Raw genomic sequence first — 20,289 nt, 5'->3', positions numbered from 1 at the left:
TTCAGCTTTAGCGTCAGTCCTTGCAAAGAACACCCAGGGCTGATCTCCTTTAGAATGGACTGGTTGGATCTCCTTGCAGTCCAAGGGACTCTCAAGAGTCTTCTCCAACACCACAGTTCAAAAGCATCAATACTTCAGCGTTCAGCCTTCTTCACAGTCCTGCTCTCATCCGTACATGACCATTGGAAAAACCATAGCCCTGACTAGACAGACCTTTGTTGGCAAAGTAATGTCCCTGCTTTTGAATATGCTATCTAGGTTGGTCATAACTTTCCTTCAAAGGAGTGAGCGTCTTTTACTTCTTAATTAGGTTTATTATAAGAGGAATAGACACTTAAGGTGTAGAGATTGTTATAAAAAAATTTAAAAAGGCTCTCCTCATTCCCATTCACTGTTAACATTTGTGTATGTGTATGTATCATTCCATGTATTTTCCATACGTATGTATATGTATACATATATTTACATAATCATTATAAAAATGAAATCACAGCATACATACTGTTTAGCCAAATGCCTTTTTTGTTGTTAATCTCTGTACCTTTGCATATAATTCCTTCTCATTTCATTCTATGTAATATTCCAATATGTCAGTGTACCATAATTATTTTAACTAGCCTCTTATTTATGAATATTTAGGTTTATTTTTTTATAGTATTAAATGGGAATATAATGAATATTCTTGGATACATTTTTGCACATATTTAAAAATACATTTGCAGTATAAATTCCTAAGGAAAAAATTGTTGGGTCAAAAGTGTGTACATTTAATAATTTGTGGTTGAATTGCCTAACCAAAATGGTTGTCCCTACATCAGTAGTCTGGGAAAATGGGAATCTGTCTCTTTGATGATACTAGCTAGTGTCCAACTTTTTAAAATTTGTCAGGTTTTTGTTAGTATTGATTTTCAAAATTTCGTTATGAGTTTCAGCATTTTTTCCCCATTGTTACTGGCCATATGTATATTTTCAGTGATCTTTTTGGTCATGTGTTAAGAAGATTGTTTTTACTCAATTTTTGCTTATCTTTTGATTTTGCTTTTGCCTTGTAGACATTTTAATTTTGTGTGATTGAGTTAGTGATCTTTTTATTCATGGTCATGGGTAGGGGAGGCGGTTTCCTGTGTAAGGTTTAGAAGGTCTTTACCACTGATTGTAGGACTCGTTTTTCCTTCCATATTGTAACATCTCTGAAAGACATGAATTTCTGTCTTGTCATAGTTTGACATTGTTTTTTTCTTATTAACATAAAATAGTTGTGTTTCTTAGGATTGGTAGTTTTAGATTCAGTGAACTTGAAAAATTGTATGGGTTGTCTATTTTTATGGGTTAAATTGTTTAAAATCTTTTTGATTTATATTGAATATTTTTGGTATAAGCAGTAAATGGAGAGATCAGCTTTACCGTTTTCCAGATGGCTAACCATTTGTCCTCATTTCAGTTATTGAATGATGTGTTTCTTTTCTACATATTTGAAATGCCACATTTATCATATACTGAATTTCCATGTTTTTGGGGAAGGCAGAGTCTGTTTCTGAAATCATTTCTGTTCAGTTCATCTGCCTGCTTGTATTTTGTGCTGATAGTTCTGAGAATTCTGTAAAGGAACTGCTTATAAACTCAATTTTACATAAATGATTTTTTATTAGAAAGAATAGGATTAGGGCTATTGAAGAAGAGGTATATGTTCACCATAACAACTAAAAAGATAAGATGCCTATGATAAATCTAACTTGAAAAAAAAAAGTTTAAACTACTGAGGGATAGGAAAGAAAATATGATTAATTCAAATTTTTGATAGATACGATAGAAAGTTGTTATTTCACTATAGAAATATAATTGATTTTTTAAATTGATCTAATCTCTTGTGGCCTTGCTGAACTGCTTATTATTATTAGTCCTTGTAACTTTTTTGTGGATTTTTTAGAAAATTTCTACATATGAAATCACATCACTAGAGGTTTATTTCTTGTTTTCTAATTTAGATATCTTTGCTTAATTGGTTGGTTGATTTTGCCTACTTGGTTTTACTAGTTAGAATCTTTAGTACAGTGTTGAATAGAAGTGGTAAAAATGTACATTCTGGTTTTTAGGAGGATAGCATTCAGTGTTTAACCATTAAACATGATGTTAGGTTTTTTTAGATACCTTTTATCAGTTTGAGGAAGTTCTCTTCTAGTCTTAGTTTGTTTAGATTTTTTTGGTCATGATTTGACAAGAGCTTTCTTTTATGTTTATTGAGACAGCCATGTAGCTTTTGTTCTTTATTCTTTCAATATGGTGTATTATATTAATTGATTTTCAGATGTTAAACTAGCTTTGCTTTCATGGGATAAATGTTACTTGGTCTTGGTGTATAGGCTTTTTTTTTTTTTTTAATCTGTTGCTAGATCAGTCTGCTAATACCTTGTAAGCATATTGTATCTGTTGATGAGAGACATTGGAGTGTAGTTTTCATCTGATGTCTTTATATAACTCTAGCCTTACCGATTGAGTTGGAAGATGTACCCTCTTCCTTTGTTTCGTGAAGGAGTTTATGAAGGATTGATATTTCCTCTGTAAATATTTGATGGAATTCATCAGCGAAGCCATTTCTTTTGGGGAGGATTTTAAAATACTAAGTCTGTTCAGATTTTTCTGTTTCCTCTTTAGTTAATGTGTCAGTAATATGTGTCTTTTAAGAAGTTTTATAAAAGTTGTTTAATTTCTTGGCATTTATTTGTTTATAGTATTCCTTCCCTTATAAACTTTAAATTTTTGTGAGTTCAGTGTTAGTATCCCTTCTTTCATTTCTAATTTTGGTAGCTTGTATTTTTTCTTTTTTTTTAAAATTTATTTTTAATTGGAGGATAATTGCTTTACAATGTTGTGTTGGTTTCTGCCATATGACAGCATGAATCAGCCATAAGTGTGTGTGTGTGTGTTTGTGTGTGTATGTATCCTGTTTTTTTTTCTCTCTTCTGTAGGTCAGTTTTTGTAAAAGTTTGTAAATTTTTTGAGTCTTTCTAAAAGAACCAAGTTTTTCTCTGTTTTTCTGTTTTGTATTTCATTTGTATTTCTGCTCTAAATTTTGAATATTTTTTTCAGCTTGCTTTAGGGTTTAGTTTGCTCTTTTTCTGGTTTATTGAAATGGAGGCTCATGTCACTGATTTGAGATTTCCACTTTTTTTCAAATATATAAAAGTATATCATTCCTTCTCAGTACTGCTTTATAAAGCTGCATCCCATTTTGTTACGTTTGTTTTATTCATTCAGTTAAAAGTATTCTCTAACATTTCTTAATTTCTTCTTTGAGGTATGTACTATTCAGAATTGTGAAGTTTAATTTTCAAATACTTGAAAATTTTCCAGTTGATAACTACTTAATTCTAATTTAGTTGATATCTACTTAAATTTTGTTATGGTTGGAAAACATACTTTGTATGACTTAAGTCCTGTTACATTTTTAAGGCTTGTTTAATTGTCTAGCATTTGATCTGTCCTGGACAGTGTGTGCTTGGAAACAATATTTTTTATGTTGTTTGTTGGAGTTTTGTATATATGCCAGCTAGGTCTAGTCGATTGAGAGTGTTCTGTTTTCATGCCAGCTAGGTCTAGTCGATTAAGTGTGTTTTTCTGTTTTCAGGTTTTCTGTATCTTTAGCAAAATTATTTATAGTGCAGTATTGAAATCTCCAGTGATAATTTGTTGAATTTTGTTTTCTTTTTAATAATGTTATTGTTTCATTATTTTAGGGTTTATAATTGTTACAATACTTTCTTAATTTATTGGCTGTCATTAGAAAGCGATATCTTTCTTCATCTTTAGTATTTGTCCTAAAGTCTGTTTTGTCTAATTGTAATGTAACCACTCCACCTGTCTTCTGGTTACTCTTTCCATGGGGGTGGGAGTGGGGTGTGTGTACGAGGGTGTGTGTGTGTCCATCCTTGTTCCCCATCTTTTTTCTTTCAGTCTTGAATTTAAAGTATGTCTCTTGCTGGCAGCACATGATCGAATCTTGTGCTTTTTTGTCCAGTCTGACAGTCTCTACCTTTCCATTGCGCTGTTCAGACATTCATATTAAATTATGGACTTCATTGGATTTACATTTGCCATTTGCTTTATGTATATCTCATGGGTTTTCTCAGTGCTTCCTTACTGCCTTTTGAGTTAAGTATCTTTTAGTATGTCCTATTAGTTACTCTGTTGGTGTTTATTCTAAATATAATTTATTTTCTTTGTGGTTGCTATAATGTTTATATTATACATTTTAACATTAAATAGACTTATTTAATGTTAATTTTAACATTATTTAATGTTAAAATTAACATTAACTTATTTAATGTTAAATTTAATATTAAATAAACATTTAATAGTGACACTAAGTCAATATCAGTAAAATATAGAAACTTTGCTCAGTATAGCTCCATTTTCTCCTTCCTCTATTTTGCCGCTGAAGTGAAGTGAAGTGAAGTGAAGTCGCTCAGTCATGTCCAACTCTTTGCAACCCCATGGACTGTAGGCTACCAGCCTCCTCCATCCATGGAATTTTCCAGGCAGGAGTACTAGAGTGGGTTGCCATTTCCTTCTCCAGGGTATCTTCCCAACCCAGGGATTGAACCTGGGTCTCCCGCATTGCAGGCAGACATTTTACCATCTGAGCCACCAAAGAAGTCAATTATATTTTGTCACTATTGCTATATGTATATAATATACATATATGCTATAAACCTGGCAATACAGTGTTAAAAGTATTGCTTTATATATACTTATGTCTTTTAAAGATGTTAAGAGAAGAAATGAGAAAAATGTATTTATAGTCTTCTAGCTTAACCCACATATTTACCATTTCTGGTGTTCTTTTCTTCCTGTGTATTTTAAGTGTGGTGTCATTTCCTTTCAACCTGATGGACTTCTTTTAGTATTTCTTGTATGGCAGGTCTGCAAAAAATTCAGTCTTTGTTGATCTGAGACAGCGTTTATTATGCCTTTATTTCGAAGGGTAGTTTTGTTGCCTTCTTGGTTGACAGGTTTTTTTCTTTTAGCACTTTCAGAATGTGATTCCTCTGTCTTCTGGCTTCTGTTGTTGATTGAAAGTCAGGTGTTAGTAAATTTCTGAGTTACAGCTCAGGAAAAGCCTGCTGAATTTATGTTGCAGGCATTACTTAACACAGTATAAGGATGAAAAGACAGCAAAAATATCTTCATACTTCCTCATCCCCTCATTGTAACAAAGCCCTTAACTGGGAGAACCTTATTCCCCTCTCTTTCCTCTTCCTTCTCCACTTCCCACTTACTATCACCTTATAATATTCAGAGAGCACTTGGATTATAGGTCTGACGAGAGAAATGCTTTCAGATAATCATTAGCCCACATCTCCAGTAACTTGTACTCAAAGATGGGATGGGGTTGTAAAGTGCTTTTATAATACAGTATTATTGTTAAAGGGGGAAAAAGAAAAAGAAAGCTGTTAATCGTGTTGATGGTTCTCTGCTATGCTGAGTAATTTTTCTCTTTATGCTTGCATGATTTTTCTCCTTGTGTTTGTTCTTAACAGTTTGACTATGATGTGTCTAGGTGTGTGTCTTTGTAATTATTCTCCATGAGATTCATTGAACTTCTAAGACCTATAGATGTGATTTCTGCTGAAAAATCTAATTTGGGAAGTTTTTGATTGATGTTTTATTAAAAAAACCTTATTTCCTGCCCTTATTCTCCTCTCCTTTGGAACTCCAGAAATGTTGGTAAGTTGGTTGCTGAGGCTCTCTTCAATTTTCTACAACCTTTTTTTCTTCACTGTCCTTCAGATTGAATATTTTCTACTGATGTATCTTCAAGGTCATAGATTTTCTTCTGCCGTCTTGAATTGTGTAGTGAAGTTTTTGTTTTAGTTATTGTACTTTTCGGCTTCAGAGTTTCCATGTGGTTCTTTTACCTAAATGCTATACCCTTACTGAAAATTTTTTTATTTGTTGATTGTTTTCATAATTAAACATTAAAGATGGGGGTCTGTTAAAATTTTTAACATGTTTATATGGATATTTTGAAATCTTTGCTTAAACCAACATCTGGGGATACTCAGAAACCATTTGTAGCAATTGCTATTTTTTATTAATGTGGGTCACATTTTTCTTCCCTCCTGTCCTTCCTTTTTCCCTCCCTCCTGTCCTTCCTTTCTCCCTCCCTCCTCTCCTTTCCTTTCCTTTCTTCCTTCCTCATCTTATAATTTATTGTTGAAAACTGGGCATTTTAGATAACATATTGGAGTCATTTCAGATTGTGACTCCCCCATCCCTGCCTGCCTAGGTTATTGTTACTGTTGGCATTTTGGTATTATTTATATCTAATACAATCCTACTGAAATTTTTTTATTTTAAATAAAAGTTTATCTGCTAAAATAGACATGCATGAGTGAACATCCAAGAAGATTCTCAAATGAAAGGGTACTGAAAGGTAAATAGCTCTGTCAGAATTTAAACTTTAAAAAAATATAGATACAGTGTTGAAATATTTTAAAAAGTGAATTAGTTTTATACTCTCTGAAGTATGCTTCCCTGATGGCTCAGACGGTAAAGAATCTGTCTACAATTGAGGAGACCTGGGTTTGATCGTTGGGTTGAGAAGATCCCTGGAGGAGGAAATGGCAACCCACTCCAGTATCCTTGCCTGGAGAATTCCATGGACAAAGGAGCCTAGCAGGCTAGAGTCCATGGGGTCACAGTCAGACGACCGAGCGGCTAATACTTTCCCTTTTTCTGAAGTACAAAGATGGACTTGTTACTGGTACTTTTTAGGTGAGAAGGACTGTTCTTCTTGCCTTTGCACCACTGTAAAAACAGATCTAAAATCATAGGATGTATCATACACCGTCTGGTCTCAGAGCTGCTTGTGGAGGAGTAAATACAAACTATTCTTTATAGATAGGATGTGATGTGGTTTTTTTTTTTTTTAAATTTTTATTTATTTATTTTTAATTTTAAAATCTTTAATTCTTACATGCGTTCCCAAACATGAACCCCCCCCTCCCACCTCCCTCCCCATAACATCTCTCTGGGTCATCCCCATGCACCAGCCCCAAGCATGCTGTATCCTGTGTCAGACATAGACTGGCGATTCAATTCTTATATGATAGTATACATGTTAGAATGCCATTCTCCCAAATCATCCCACCCTCTCCCTCTCCGTCTGAGTCCAAAAGTCCGTTATACACATCTGTGTCTTTTTTCCTGTCTTGCATACAGGGTTGTCATTGCCATCTTCCTAAATTCCATATATATGTGTTAGTATACTGTATTGGTGTTTTTCTTTGGATGTGATGTTTTTAAAGACCTCTATGGTAGGAAACTCCATAAACTCTTTAGTGTATTTAGTCTGTGCTGAGAAATATTCACTGATAGGAAGTTTTCTTCCTGTGTACAGCTTATGATCTTCATTTTTATTTTTGAGGGGTATGGCATGCAATCTTCCCATGATGATTCTCATCTTCTGTCAGCTTTTCTTCTCAGATGACCTTGCTGATTGTATTTCTGTAGGTATTTCATGATTTTACAACTCTTAATTTTTTTCTGTTGTAAACACATGTGCACTCTGTAGGACTAGTTCTGTTTGTTGTTTGTAAGGCCTAAGATTGTATTTGCATCTCTCTTTACTTCATAGCCTCCACAAAGCAGATACTGTGTTATGAAGTGATTTTTTATCCATTTACTTTCTCTTTTGTAAATGTTTAGGTCTGTAACTTTCTGAATTTTCTTCAGTATCCCATGTCTCTGAAGTTGTTCATCCCAGATCTAGGCAAGTTACTTACAAGGCCAGGATTATTGCACACTTACTCCTCATCACTGTTATATTTTCCCACTTTCAGATTTAAAAACAAGTCATTCCACTGTCTATTCAGACACAGTTTACTATTTACAAAGAGCGATCATCATTAGGCATGTGCGCTTGTCCATGTTGTATTTGTGCAGTATTTTTTTCTCTCCGTAAGTAATGCTTTTGTTTTTGTTTTTTGTTTTTTTTTTTGTAGGAATTGGATGGCATAAGCAATTGAGGTGGTACTGAGGGTTTCTGAAGTCTATGAAAGGTAGAAAACTCAACCATGATTTCTTTTTCAACTCTACAGCATTCCCTTCCTTGAAGTCTTCATTTTTACATTAGTCTCAGGTAACTTCAGTACTTAACTTTTCATAATCATGAATAAGTAAATTTTTCTAATATAGAACTTTTTTTTTTGGCTGCTGGATTTTCATGTTGAGTTTGTGTAATAGTTTCTTTATGTTGTGTTTATATCTGGAAGAAACTTGGGATTTAATATTTTTTTTTTGAGAAAACAGTACTAAGAGAAAATTGATGAATAAAGATACAGTTTTGGGTTTTAAGTTTAACACAGGAAGATATGTGTAGCTTATTATGTAATCTTAGATGAAATATAAGTGGGAAGGTGTTTCCTTCTTTAACCCTTTTTCTCAGCAGGCTATTTCACATTTATCACCCATCTGTCATCAACACATACACACCCACATTAACTTTTCCAGAATTTCCAGGAAAACTATTTTCATATGTTGGAAAATTAGACCTGTTAATCAAAGTTAATGGTGTTTGGCATACAATTTTTTAAATGTGAAAGAACATACCAGTTACTGTACATTCTTCCATATTGTTTGTATGTTTATGCCAATATAAGGAAGCAATCATGTAGATAATTTAATAATCATTTATATTAAATATATTGGTTAAAATTTAGACTTGTCAACTCTAACAGGTGCTTAAAATGGTAGAAATATATTTATGTTTATTTGAAAAGTCCATATAAACAAATTCAGGATTGTCTGGAAGCTCCAGAATCATCATGGCCTAGGTCTTTGTCTTGCTTTACTGTTCTTAATATGCGCTGTCTTATGGTCCAAGAAGGTGCCATCATGCCTGCCAATAGAAAGAAAGAAAAGGGAAGAACATTCCTTTTCCCTTTAGGAGAGTTATGTATATCATTTCTATTCATATCCCATTGACTATAACTGTCACATGACCACAGCCAGCTGCAAGGAAGGCTGGAAAACGAGTCTCATCTAGGATCTAGGTCATAAGTGTCTCACTTACTGTTTTGTTTTTGGGCAAGAAGGAGAGAACAGCATCTAGGGGCCAGCTAGTTGTCTTAGGTTAAGATTTGTCAGATTTACTTTCTATTTATCTAGTTGCTCTAAAATTAAAATATAATTTTTATCATCTAAGACGTTTTAACTCTTGGCCTGTGATAATACTTGGGAAATTGTTCTTACTTGAGTTTTGAGGCAGTTTTAGTTTTGTGAATAGTCATCATAGTTCTTTGATTAAATACTGCTAATTTTGATATCATATGATGGAATAAGGTCTTAAAAGTTAAAATTGATTTGAAATAATTCCTCATTTTGTTTCACTGCCATTAGATTGACATGATTTATTTAATATTTTTAGACTCTTAAGGCAAGGATGAGGGCCTCGGGTGAGATGATCTTTTAGCTACACATAAAGCTACATGATGTATAACTGGTTCCTTCTAACTCTAAAAAGTCTGTTATTCTAAATGTTCAGATCTCATCAGAACAACTTATTCCCAGAGACATTATATACTTGTTTTTTTAGATGAAAAGTATTTCATTGTGATTACATTTTGTGATTCTTATCCCATTTAAATATTTTATTTAAACATGTATCAATATGCTTCTATAAGAGAATTTATTAAAGGGTTGGAAATTAGTTGTCAGTTTTCCATCGTATTTTATGTCAACATCAACATGTATTAGCCTTGTTACCTTTTTCTGAGATTTAAGATAAGTTTTGATAAATTAGTATACTTGTATTTATATCAGGCCTCTTGATTTAGCTTTTAGTAAACGGTTGTAAGACATTGTAGGTGTTTTTGGCATTGAGGGTGACGAATACATTTTTACTTTTATTGTACTTCACAAATAAGGTTTGTACTGATAAGTGAGAACATTTGTCCAGTGTTTAAAAAGTGTGGATTTGGATAGTTAACACTTCTCTGTTCTGGAATGAGTCTTGTTATCATATAGTACATGTTAAAAATCACTTAGGTGTTTAGTGTTTGGACTAGGTAAACTTGTGTACAGGGAAGTTTAGGAAGTATTTTTTATATTCCTTTTAGTATACAAGGCTAGAAAATTTATAGTTTCCTCAAGATTAATTAATATTAATGTTTGAATTTTGGGTATTGGCATAAAGTGAAATGAATGAACTACTAGATTAAGCAGAATGTAGGATTCTGTTTTGCTTGGTTCGTTTTTACCCTTTCCCTCTCCCTTTTAAATGTAGCTGTTTCTCAGCCAACAGTTGACATAAGTTTGATGTTTGGTATTTCTGAATAGCACTAATTTCTTATTGTTATGTTGTATTAGAAGATTGGCGACAGTATTTGAAATGGAGAATATGCTTAGATTCTGCTTTATTTTAGCAGAGCATCAGATATATGGAGATGCCTGTTAACTTTGGCTTAAATATTTATAAATTAATTTTCTGTGGTTAGAAAATGATCATAGGTTTTTATTTAGTTGTCATGTTGTATAAGGTGATTTATCTTACTCTGTAAATTCTTTTAGTAGACATCTTTTATTCTCACTGGCACTGATAAGAAAGGCCATTTTGTTTAGCTGTGATTATTATAAATGATCCTCCTATTAGGATGTTTTGAATAGTATCAATTTAAAAATCAGGGGGCATAGTTTACAAGATAAGCTTTGTAGATGCAAGGTGGTAGTTATACAAAGGTAATCTGAAGGGGTTTCTGGAGGTAAAATATCCCTAGATAAGAGGTAGATCTTGTTTTTAAATTAGAGATGAAGCAGTTTTTGCTTAGGTCAACATTTTGAAGGATGAGAAGGAATAGAAAATTTAGGAGTGACAATTGGCAGATTATTAAATCCATTTTTATCAAGGGTTTCTTTGTTGCTTTGTAGTACCAATTTGATCTTAAGGCTGATTGATATTTGTATTTGTAATGCTGATGTTTGTAAGGCATAATTTCTTACTGAATCCTACATAGGTTAGAAATACTACTATCCAAATTAATTAGCATCCTTCAGATGAGTTTGTTGAAAAATACTTTGAATCAGAAGTAATTTGTGAAATCTAGCTTTAAAAAAAAATCTGTTTCAGATTCCTTTAAGTACTTCTGTTTTGCCTACAAGTGATTGAGTTTTGGTACAAAAGCAGGGTATTTTTAATTTGGGATAATATTTGGAGTTGGAAATTACTTTTTTTTTTTTTTTAGAAAAGAATGATATTTAGGTTTGCCCACTATAATGACTCATTTGATGTTTTATATTATTCAGTAAATGTTAATGGAAAATAATATTACAGCCAAACTCAGTGAAAGAAACACAAAAGCAGTATTTTTAAGTGAGAAATATTTCTTTCATGATTGGGTACAGATTTAATTAAAGGTGATAAAATGGCAGATGAATATTCACCTGTATTCTGAAGGAGAAATTAGATGCTTTCAAGAATTTGAGAAGATTATTGCACAAATCTTCAAATCTGTTTTCAGTTTAAAACAGATAGCCCTTTTATTCTTGATATAGGTGTATCTTTGGTATAGCTCCTACATTTATCAGCCATATTTAGGATTATTTTTAAAATTTCTGAGTGAATATGGGAAAGGAAAGAGAGAAAGAGAGATTTTCCTAAAATAACTTGGTAAAGGTTTGAAGAAAGAGTGGAAGGATTAAGAGGGTGTATAAATCCATGAAAAAAAGAATGAAGAAGAAATGCACTGAGGCAGAAGTGGAAAACAGGAATTGTGGAAAGTGTCCACCCCTGATCAAGGAGAAAAGGGATTCTGTGTCACATAGAATTCTCCCATGGTAGCCGTGAGATGGGAGTAGCCAGCTATGGGGAGTTGGATTGCTTTATCAAGCCAAGCAGTGGTGACAGTGTGGCCTCAGTGGGTGGGTGAGAAGAGAATGAGTTCAGCGAGCGCTTAGTGTCCAGGGCCTTTTCAAGACAGGAGGTAGTATGGTATGGTAAAATGTGCATTGAACCAAGTAAGTTTGTCTTCAAATCCCCATTTACCTCCTAGCTATGTAACTGTGGGTGAACTCCAGTTTCTGCATCTGTTAAATGGGCATATACTGTTATTGTCTTGAGTGTTACTGTAAACATTAAGTGAAGGAACACAACACACCAGTGTGCCCAGCATATTGTCTTACTTACAGTAGATCTCCAGCACATGTTAATTTTCTTTCTTCTCCAGGTTATACTAATCTCTGAATTTTGTAATATAGCCTCAAACCTATTAATAAATTTGGAGAGACATTTTCTTCATTCATTGCATAGAATTCCCATAAAAAAGCTCAGTAAGCATTTTAAGTGCCTTGTATAATTGATTAAAAATGAGTAATAAGGCCCAACTTGTTTATATATTGTGCTTCTGTTAACTTTGTCCTCTGAAAACAAGCCCAGACTGAGAAAATACTTGTCTCAAATGCTTATATTAAAGCCCATGTGTTTGACTCCTTATTAAAAGCCCTAACTCAAAGCTTATATACTCTATTTCAACTTATACAAATCTATTATTATAAAGCTTAGTTTCTATTTGCTTGCACACAGTTGATTAGAAAGAAGCATTAAATTATAAGGTGACAAGAAGGGTCAACTGTCTCTTCTGGAAGACTGGAGAAAGTGATGGCTTATAATTTATATTCTCTTTTTAAGTACTACACTGCTGTTAGGCTTACATGTTTCGGATTACTTAATTGGCTGTAACTTGGGTTAATTTTATATGACTGAACCAAACATTTTTCATTACTGAAGGATAGTGAGGGTGTGTGTGGGTGTGTGAATGGAGCAGAAAGCTGAATTGTGATGCCTTCAGTATCCCTGTTATTATGTATACCTTCTAGCTTCTCTGGCAGAGGGATGGAGATGGAAGGATTAAACTTGGAAGGAGGAAAAGAATACAGCGTTTGAAATAATCTGTTGGAGGGAGAAATTGGCCTGAGGTAGGCCCCTTCCTTCCTTCTGTCTTCCTAAGTTCTGGTTTTTAGTAATCTGTGTTCTAGGTAACTCCAGAAGGAGTGCCATTTTACCTTTAGTTAGCTGAGTTATTTCTAGAACATCATTGTCCATCCTGTCTTGGATCTTAATACTGTGATTTTATATTCTTTGTCAGCTACCCAAACTTCCTTCACAAACAAAATAATGGATCGTTATAAGGAGCTAAGGGTGGCTTAGAGCTTATTACTCCATCTAGTCATTCTTTCCTTCTGTTTGACAGAGGCTTCTGGGAATGTAGATTAGTTATTTCTTTGTTTCTTCCAGAGCAGCCTTTCTTGTAAGAGACATGACTTAAGCATTCTTTCTTTCTCTCTGCTGTGTAATATTCCATTAATTATATAGACATTTGGGTCAAAAAACAGTTGGCTTTTGAAGATTTAGCAGAAAGAGACACTTAAATATTCACATTTTAGTGTGGATAGATAACATCAGTTTCATTTCTTTGTACTTGACTGAATCTTCCTGAAAATACTGAAATAGAGGGAAAGTAGCCTGTGTTAACTTTTGAGCACGCATGGAGTCTTTTGCAGGGTTTGGGTTTTTGAATGTGCAGTGAAGTGAAGCACATGGGAGCTTTGACTGACGTCATATAGGAGGTGTAAGGGAGAAATTTAAGGTTGGTGAGAGCTTCAAGGACAGTAAAAAACATACTTTTCCTGATCATTTTCTTAGAGTAACTTTGTCCTTTTCCCTTTTACCATAGGCTTAGTGAAATTAACTTTGTTTGAGAGCCTTGTTTATTTCCTGTCCAGCTTTCTCTGCTCCAACACTGGTTAAGATATGTGATACAAGTATGGCTCACTTATTTGTCTGTATATCTTCTTGATTTTTTTCCCCCATGTATCTTGGAGAACTTTTTACCCAGCACATATGGCTGCCTCATTCATTTTAATGGCTAATGTGCATTCCACTGTGTGGATGAATCATAGTTAAACAAGTTTTCCATTAGAGGATGCTTAGGCCGTTTCCAATCCTTTTGCATTAAAAGGTCACATCCTTGTACATAAATCTTTGGTTAATTTTTATGACTAAGCACATACATAGGATTATATATACTCCTAGCAATGAGATTGTTGTGTCAGTGGTCAACAGTTTTCATTTTGGTAGATATTTCCAAAGCTAACATTAAAACTGTCAGAGCAGTGTTCCTTGATATTGAAGTCTGTGTTGATATCTTAATATTTTCTGGTATTTCAGGGAAATTGTCTCAGAAACAGTTTCTAGGCTAGCCAGTAACTTGAAATACATAGGTTAATTTGGGGTTAGAGGAATAAGAAACCAAATGTGAAAAAGGAAGATCGATTCCTTTTTCTGTCTATATGGACTGTTTTTAAGAAAATTTTCATAGAGTTCAAGTTTGCCCTTTATTTACAGTGTTTCCACTTCCCATTCCATTTACTACTTCCTTACTGAGTTGTGGTATCTTCCTGTTTCAGATGCCTCATTCTGGCACTTTTTTTTTTTTTTTTGCATACTTATCTTCCCCCAAATATTCTCTGCCTCCAAAGTATTTTGACTTCCTCAATACTTACTGTTCCAGCCTGATGCTAGGGATAAGACTAGTTTTGTAAAAATTAAATTTTTATGTTTGTTTTCCTAGGTTTATTATATGTTAACACACTGTTATAGGAGTAGAGTTGTAAGCACTACGCATATATTAGGATAGGGCTTCCTTCATAGCTCAGTTGGTAAAAGAATCTGCCTGCAATGCAGGAGACCCAGGTTTGATTCCTGGGTTGGGAACATCCCTTGGAAATGGGATGGAAATGGAAGGAAATGGCAAGCCACTCCCATATTCTTGCCTGAAGAATCCCATGGACAGAGGAGCCTGGTGGGGGGTTGCAAGACTCAGGCATGACTTAGCAACTACACTACCACCACCGTATATTAGGATATACTAAACTTTTTTAATTTGATGAGGTACATTATAAAAAACATTGGAGATGAGGACCACTGCTTTAGGGAAATGTAGACCTTGCTGCGGGTTAGTAAGTCAGCTTTAACTTTTGGTAATCTTAAAAAAAAAAAAGTCTGTCCTAGGTTAGTTTGTCTGATATCTTTTATTAATGTCTGCTTTTAATGATTACTTCTTTTTACTTCTCCCATATTCTTTAAAAGCTCCCAGGGGGTGTGGGTGTGTGTTTTTATTTTAATAATGATGTATGTGGCAATAGCAGATGTCACAGAAGTAAAGGGTGGCTTTGTGTATATATTGGTCCCTTTTGAGTCCTTTAGGAAAACAGTAAATAGATTAGAAGTATATAATTGGTTTGGTAAGGAATTCCAAAGAAATAAGCAAATTTTAACCCTAGGAGACTTAAGTTTATTAGTTGTAGGAAAGTTTATTCTCTAAGAAATGTGATAAATAGAATATTTGAAGAGGACAGTTATTTCGTGATGTATTTTGAATATTTGTCATTTAGACTACTAAAATATTTCAAAAAGGGAAATTAAATTCTTGTTCCTTTGTCCAGTATGTCTTCTGGATTTATGATACTAACTGGTACCAGGGAAGACACAGCAAGTATGAATTACATTTTTCTTTTGTTTACGTTACTGTTTATGTGAGCTGTTTTTAAGCTGTTGTGTTTTTGTTGAGTTGCTAAGTCGTATCTGACTCTTTTGCAACCCCATGGACTGTAGCCCACCTGGCTCCTCTGTTCATGGGATTTCCCAGGCAAGAATTTTGGAGTGGGCTGCTGTTTCCTTCTCTAGAGGATCTTCCTGACCCAGGGATTGAACCCAAGTCTCCTGCTTGGCAAACAGATTCTTTACCACTGAGCCACCTGGAAAACCCCATTTTTTGAGCTGTACATTTAAATGAAGTTTTCTCCCTAGATGATGTTAGTAAATGAAAGATTAGATTTCAGCAGTGTATTTAAATTTAACATTTGAAAGCTGTGATTAAAGTAGTAACCATTATTACCTCATTAATTTATACTTAATACATTTACTAATTGTAGTCCTTTCATGTTGGGTGAATGTGTTTATTTTATACAGCCTGGTAAAAAACAAGCCATACAAGTGCCTTGACAGTCTTTAAGGTAAAATGTCTTTGGATTTCAAGATTATTGTTATGCTAGTTCCTCGAGTAACACAATGGAGTGTGAATTTATAGCAACCAAAGTTAGAAGAGCAGGATTAATATTGCCTATTTTTCCTATAATAATGGGGAAAAAAGATAATGTTATTATTTAGTAGGGTCTAATTCTTATGACCTCTTAAATTTAATCATGGGCAACTATTTAAGAATATATTAGTAATGAAAATACTTTTTCTATTTTAACAAATTTAAAGCATTTAAAAGAAATAAAATTACTTTATAGAAAGTTCAAATTAGAGAGAAATACAAGTATGAAACAACCCAGTGGTAATATTGTTAGCATTTTCAGTAAAGCTGTGTACATTCAGACACATATTTACATATACATTTCCCTTAATATATTGGGCTGTTTCCCAAAATTTTAAAATATTTTTCAAGAATATTTTTTGACTGTATTAAAAAAAAATTTCAACAGACTTAACTTTTTATTGAAGTATAATAACTGACAGAAATGTGTGCATATCACAGATACACATCTTAAAATTTTACAAAGTGGGCACACCTGTATAGCCAGCGTTCCACTCAAGAAAAAATGTTGTGTGCTCCCAGATACCCCACTTCCTCCTATCAACAGTCTCCTCACACAAGCATAGCCATTTTTCTGATTCTATTTTTAAGAAAAACTTTGAGATGTAATTTATATAAAATAAAATCTGCCCATTCTAAGAGTACAATTTAATAATTTTTAGTAAATTTATTGAGTGGGCCAACCATTACTTTAGTTTTAAAATGCATGTATGGATATAATTTAACCCAGTTTCTTTTTGTTGACTACTTAGTGTAATTCCGGTTTTTCACTATTAAAGTACTGCCATAGTGATTTTTCATACCTATCTTTATATGCATATTTCCAATTTCATCAGGATAGTTTCCTAAAAGTATTATTTGTCACCAGTTCAAAGAACATATGCATTTTATGGGTTTTGATACAGTGTACCAGCTTACCTTTGGGAATAGTGGAACGAAAGTACTCCCACTGTGGGTAGATTTTTCCCTGCGAGCTCAACCTTGGATGTATTTTTTAAGAGTTGTTATCAATTTGGGGGATAAAATACGGTTTTAATGTTCATTTCTTTGATACTGCTGTGACTACTATTTCATATATTTAGTGACTGTTTCTAATTTTTCTTTATGATTTACCTGATAGTATTCTCTCAGTTTATTTCTTAATGTTATTTCTTATTTTAATTTTAAAGATGTTTTAATACATTAAAGGATATGGAGCCATCTGGTGTTGCAAATACTTTCTCCCAGTTTGCTTTATTTCATGCTCATTTTTCGTAATGAAATAGATTAGTGCCTTAATGTCAGAAATAAAAATTTGTGTTTTATTCTACCAGCTTTTGGAAATTTACCGGTAATTTTTAAGTTGGAGGCAATATTGAATTATGTGAATAAAACTTTTATTGAAGTATGGATACCTTTCATAATTTGAAATTTAAAAAATTCAGGTAGACCTACAAAACTAATTTATTATGCTTTGTTGCCAAACTTGGTCTTTCTAGGCAGTTATACTTAAGCATGAACATTGACGACAAACTGGAAGGATTATTTCTTAAATGTGGCGGCATAGACGAAATGCAGTCTTCCAGGGCAATGGTTGTAATGGGTGGAGTGTCTGGCCAGTCTACCGTGTCTGGGGAACTGCAGGAATCGGTGCTTCAAGATCGGAGTATGCCTCACCAGGAGATCCTTGCTGCAGATGAAGTGTTACAAGAAAGTGAAATGAGACAACAGGATATGATACCACATGATGAACTCATGGTCCATGAGGAGACAGTGAAAAATGATGAAGAGCAGATGGAAACGCATGAAAGACTTCCTCAAGGACTGCAGTATGCACTTAATGTCCCTGTAAGTAATTCCTTTATAAGATACTAAGCTTAGTTAGAAACATAATTAATTTTCTGTTGAGTGATACAGTCATTGAAGAAATTTCAAAAAATGTTTAAAATCTGAATATAAATAGTTCAAATGTGTGTTCTAAAATAGATATACCAAATATTGATAAAAATCATGATGATAAGGCAAAATTAAGTTTTTGTATTATATACATTTTAGAAACATATTTTCTGGATAACATTTATTTGTCAGGATTATTGTGTATTAAATTTTAAGTGCTTAATTTTAAAAGATAACTTTGTTTTAACTTTCGGATTTCTCCTTAAAGAATAGAAGGATTGGAAGAAAAGAAAAGTATAAGGATTGAATCTGGAGCATTGCTAGAAAAAGATCATATACTTGAGAATTTTTCCTTCAAATTTTGTAACTGTTGGCAATTCCTGTCTTCTTTTATTTTTTCATTATTTTTAAAAAGTATTTCACCCTTTCAGTCTTTCCTGTTTAACCTCGATGTCACAGGTCATCACCTAAGACACTCTTTTGTAGATACCCATAACTTTTTTCAATTCAAAGGAGCATTTATTGAGCCCACATTAAATGGGACATGCTTAAGATATTATGAGATGCCCTTCTTCTGTGTACAGTTTCTGCTTATCTCCAAATGGATACATGCTGTGTCTCACAGTCTTTGTAGTTATTCAAGCTTCTATAATGGAATGGTAGGCTTGTTCAGAGACTCACAATCTTTTTAGAAAGTTGTACATTTTCTGAAAAAAAAAAAAAAAAGAGCAACAGTAACAAACCGAAACAGTGAGCTGGACTTGTTGCTTCCCCTGAAGGTCCAGGGCTCATTTGGTGCTTCAGTCACAGGCTCTTTGGAACAACCAGCAACGACCTCTTCATAATCTTCACTCCAAAAATTATCTGTGTGAAGTGAATTGTAATCAGCTCTGGCCTCAGTGACTTCTTCTTAGTACTGAGGGTATTTAATTCCACATCAGTAAGCAGTGCAAAAGTCTGTGTGTTCTTTAAGTACAAGTCAGTGATCGTTTCTGTATTTTGGTCACTGATCAAGTCTAGTAGTTCAGTGGCTGGCTGACTGTAGGTCGGTGGTGAATTCTGGGAGTAGTGTGGGATAAGTCACAGCCAGGGCAAACCAGGCAGAGGAGCAGGGCCTTCCTGAGCAGGGTGCGGATGCAGGCAGGGAGTCTGAGAAGCTGAGTGGTTTTTTTGCCTTCTTGTGTCTTTATTTTTACCTGATGATCAGCAAAACTACTACTGTCATAAAATCTTCTTCTATTCTTTATGTGATATTAAACCTGGATCCTTTCAGTACTTCTGATACACTCTGCTTTTTCTTTTGCTTTAGGACCTTCACGTATCCTACTCGTAATATTCCCCTTAATCATAACCCCTCTCTGTTTTTTAAACTGATCAGTGCTTCATCATCATCAGCCTGCCACCTCAGTCTAGGTTTACTCCCTGCAGTAAGGACTTATTCAGTTTGTCTCTAATAGATAGTAGGCTCTTTGAGAGCATGAATTTTGTCTTATTTTTCATTATGGCCCAGGTGTTAGCACATGATGTGAATGAGTGGATAACTACTTACAGTTGTGTTCTAATACATGTGCTCACCAACTTTTACCTAGTCTATTGCAGTAGCCTTTTACTTTTTCTGCCTGTTGATGGTGATGAATTACATTAATTAATTTTTTAATGCTGAATCAGCCTTGCATACCTGGAAGAAATCCCACTTTGTTGTGATGTATAATTATTTTTATACATTTTAAAAATTCAATTTACTAGTAACCTGTTGAGGATTGTTGCATCTATATTCATGAGATAGATTGGTCTAGTTTTCTTTTCTTGCAGTATCTTTGTTTTGATGTTAGAGTAACCCTGGTTTCATAGAATGTGTTAGGAATATTCACTCTGCTTTGGTCTTCTGGGAGAGATTGTAGAGAGTTGGTACAGTTTCTTCCTTGAGTGTTTGATGGAATTCACCAGTGTAGGGCCTGGTACTTTCCTTTTTGGAAGGTTAGTAATTCAGTTTCTTTAATAGCTATAGATTCAGATTGTTTGTTTCTTCTTATGTGAGTTTTGACAGATTGTGTCTTCCGAGGAATTGGTTCAATTCATCTAGGTTATCAAATTTGTGGGCATAGAGTTGTTCATAGTATTCTTTCATTATTCTTTTAGTGTCCATGAGGTTTGCAGTGATGTTCCCACCTTAATTTCTGATATAAGTAATTTATGTCTTTTTGTCTTAGCCTGACAAGAGGCTTGCTGCCTTTTTTTTTTTTGTTTTTAAGTATGTCAG

General features: G+C 33.8%; 1 protein-coding gene across 16 annotated transcripts in view; it reads left to right on the top strand.

The window, feature by feature from the left end:
- Positions 1 to 20,289, top strand: part of ZNF148 (zinc finger protein 148) — a 142,631-nt gene that overhangs the window by 41,555 nt on the left and 80,787 nt on the right. For 9 of the 16 annotated variants that reach the window (XM_069556164.1, XM_069556179.1, XM_069556172.1 and 6 more), the window contains 2 exons: positions 8,004 to 8,140; positions 17,633 to 17,981. In XM_069556164.1, coding sequence (XP_069412265.1) covers positions 17,649 to 17,981 — 333 coding nt within the window. In that variant the 5' untranslated portion in view covers positions 8,004 to 8,140; positions 17,633 to 17,648. Of the gene's footprint in view, positions 1 to 8,003; positions 8,141 to 12,870; positions 12,970 to 17,632; positions 17,982 to 20,289 lie in introns of all 16 variants that reach the window. The other 7 variants (XM_069556216.1, XM_069556244.1, XM_069556264.1 and 4 more) reach the window with 1 other exon arrangement.

This window comes from Ovis canadensis, chromosome 1 (genome assembly GCF_042477335.2).
Source record: "Ovis canadensis isolate MfBH-ARS-UI-01 breed Bighorn chromosome 1, ARS-UI_OviCan_v2, whole genome shotgun sequence".
Lineage (NCBI taxonomy): Eukaryota > Metazoa > Chordata > Mammalia > Artiodactyla > Bovidae > Ovis > Ovis canadensis.
Note: the sequence above shows the minus strand (reverse complement) of the source record. Positions and strands in the feature narration are given on the sequence as shown.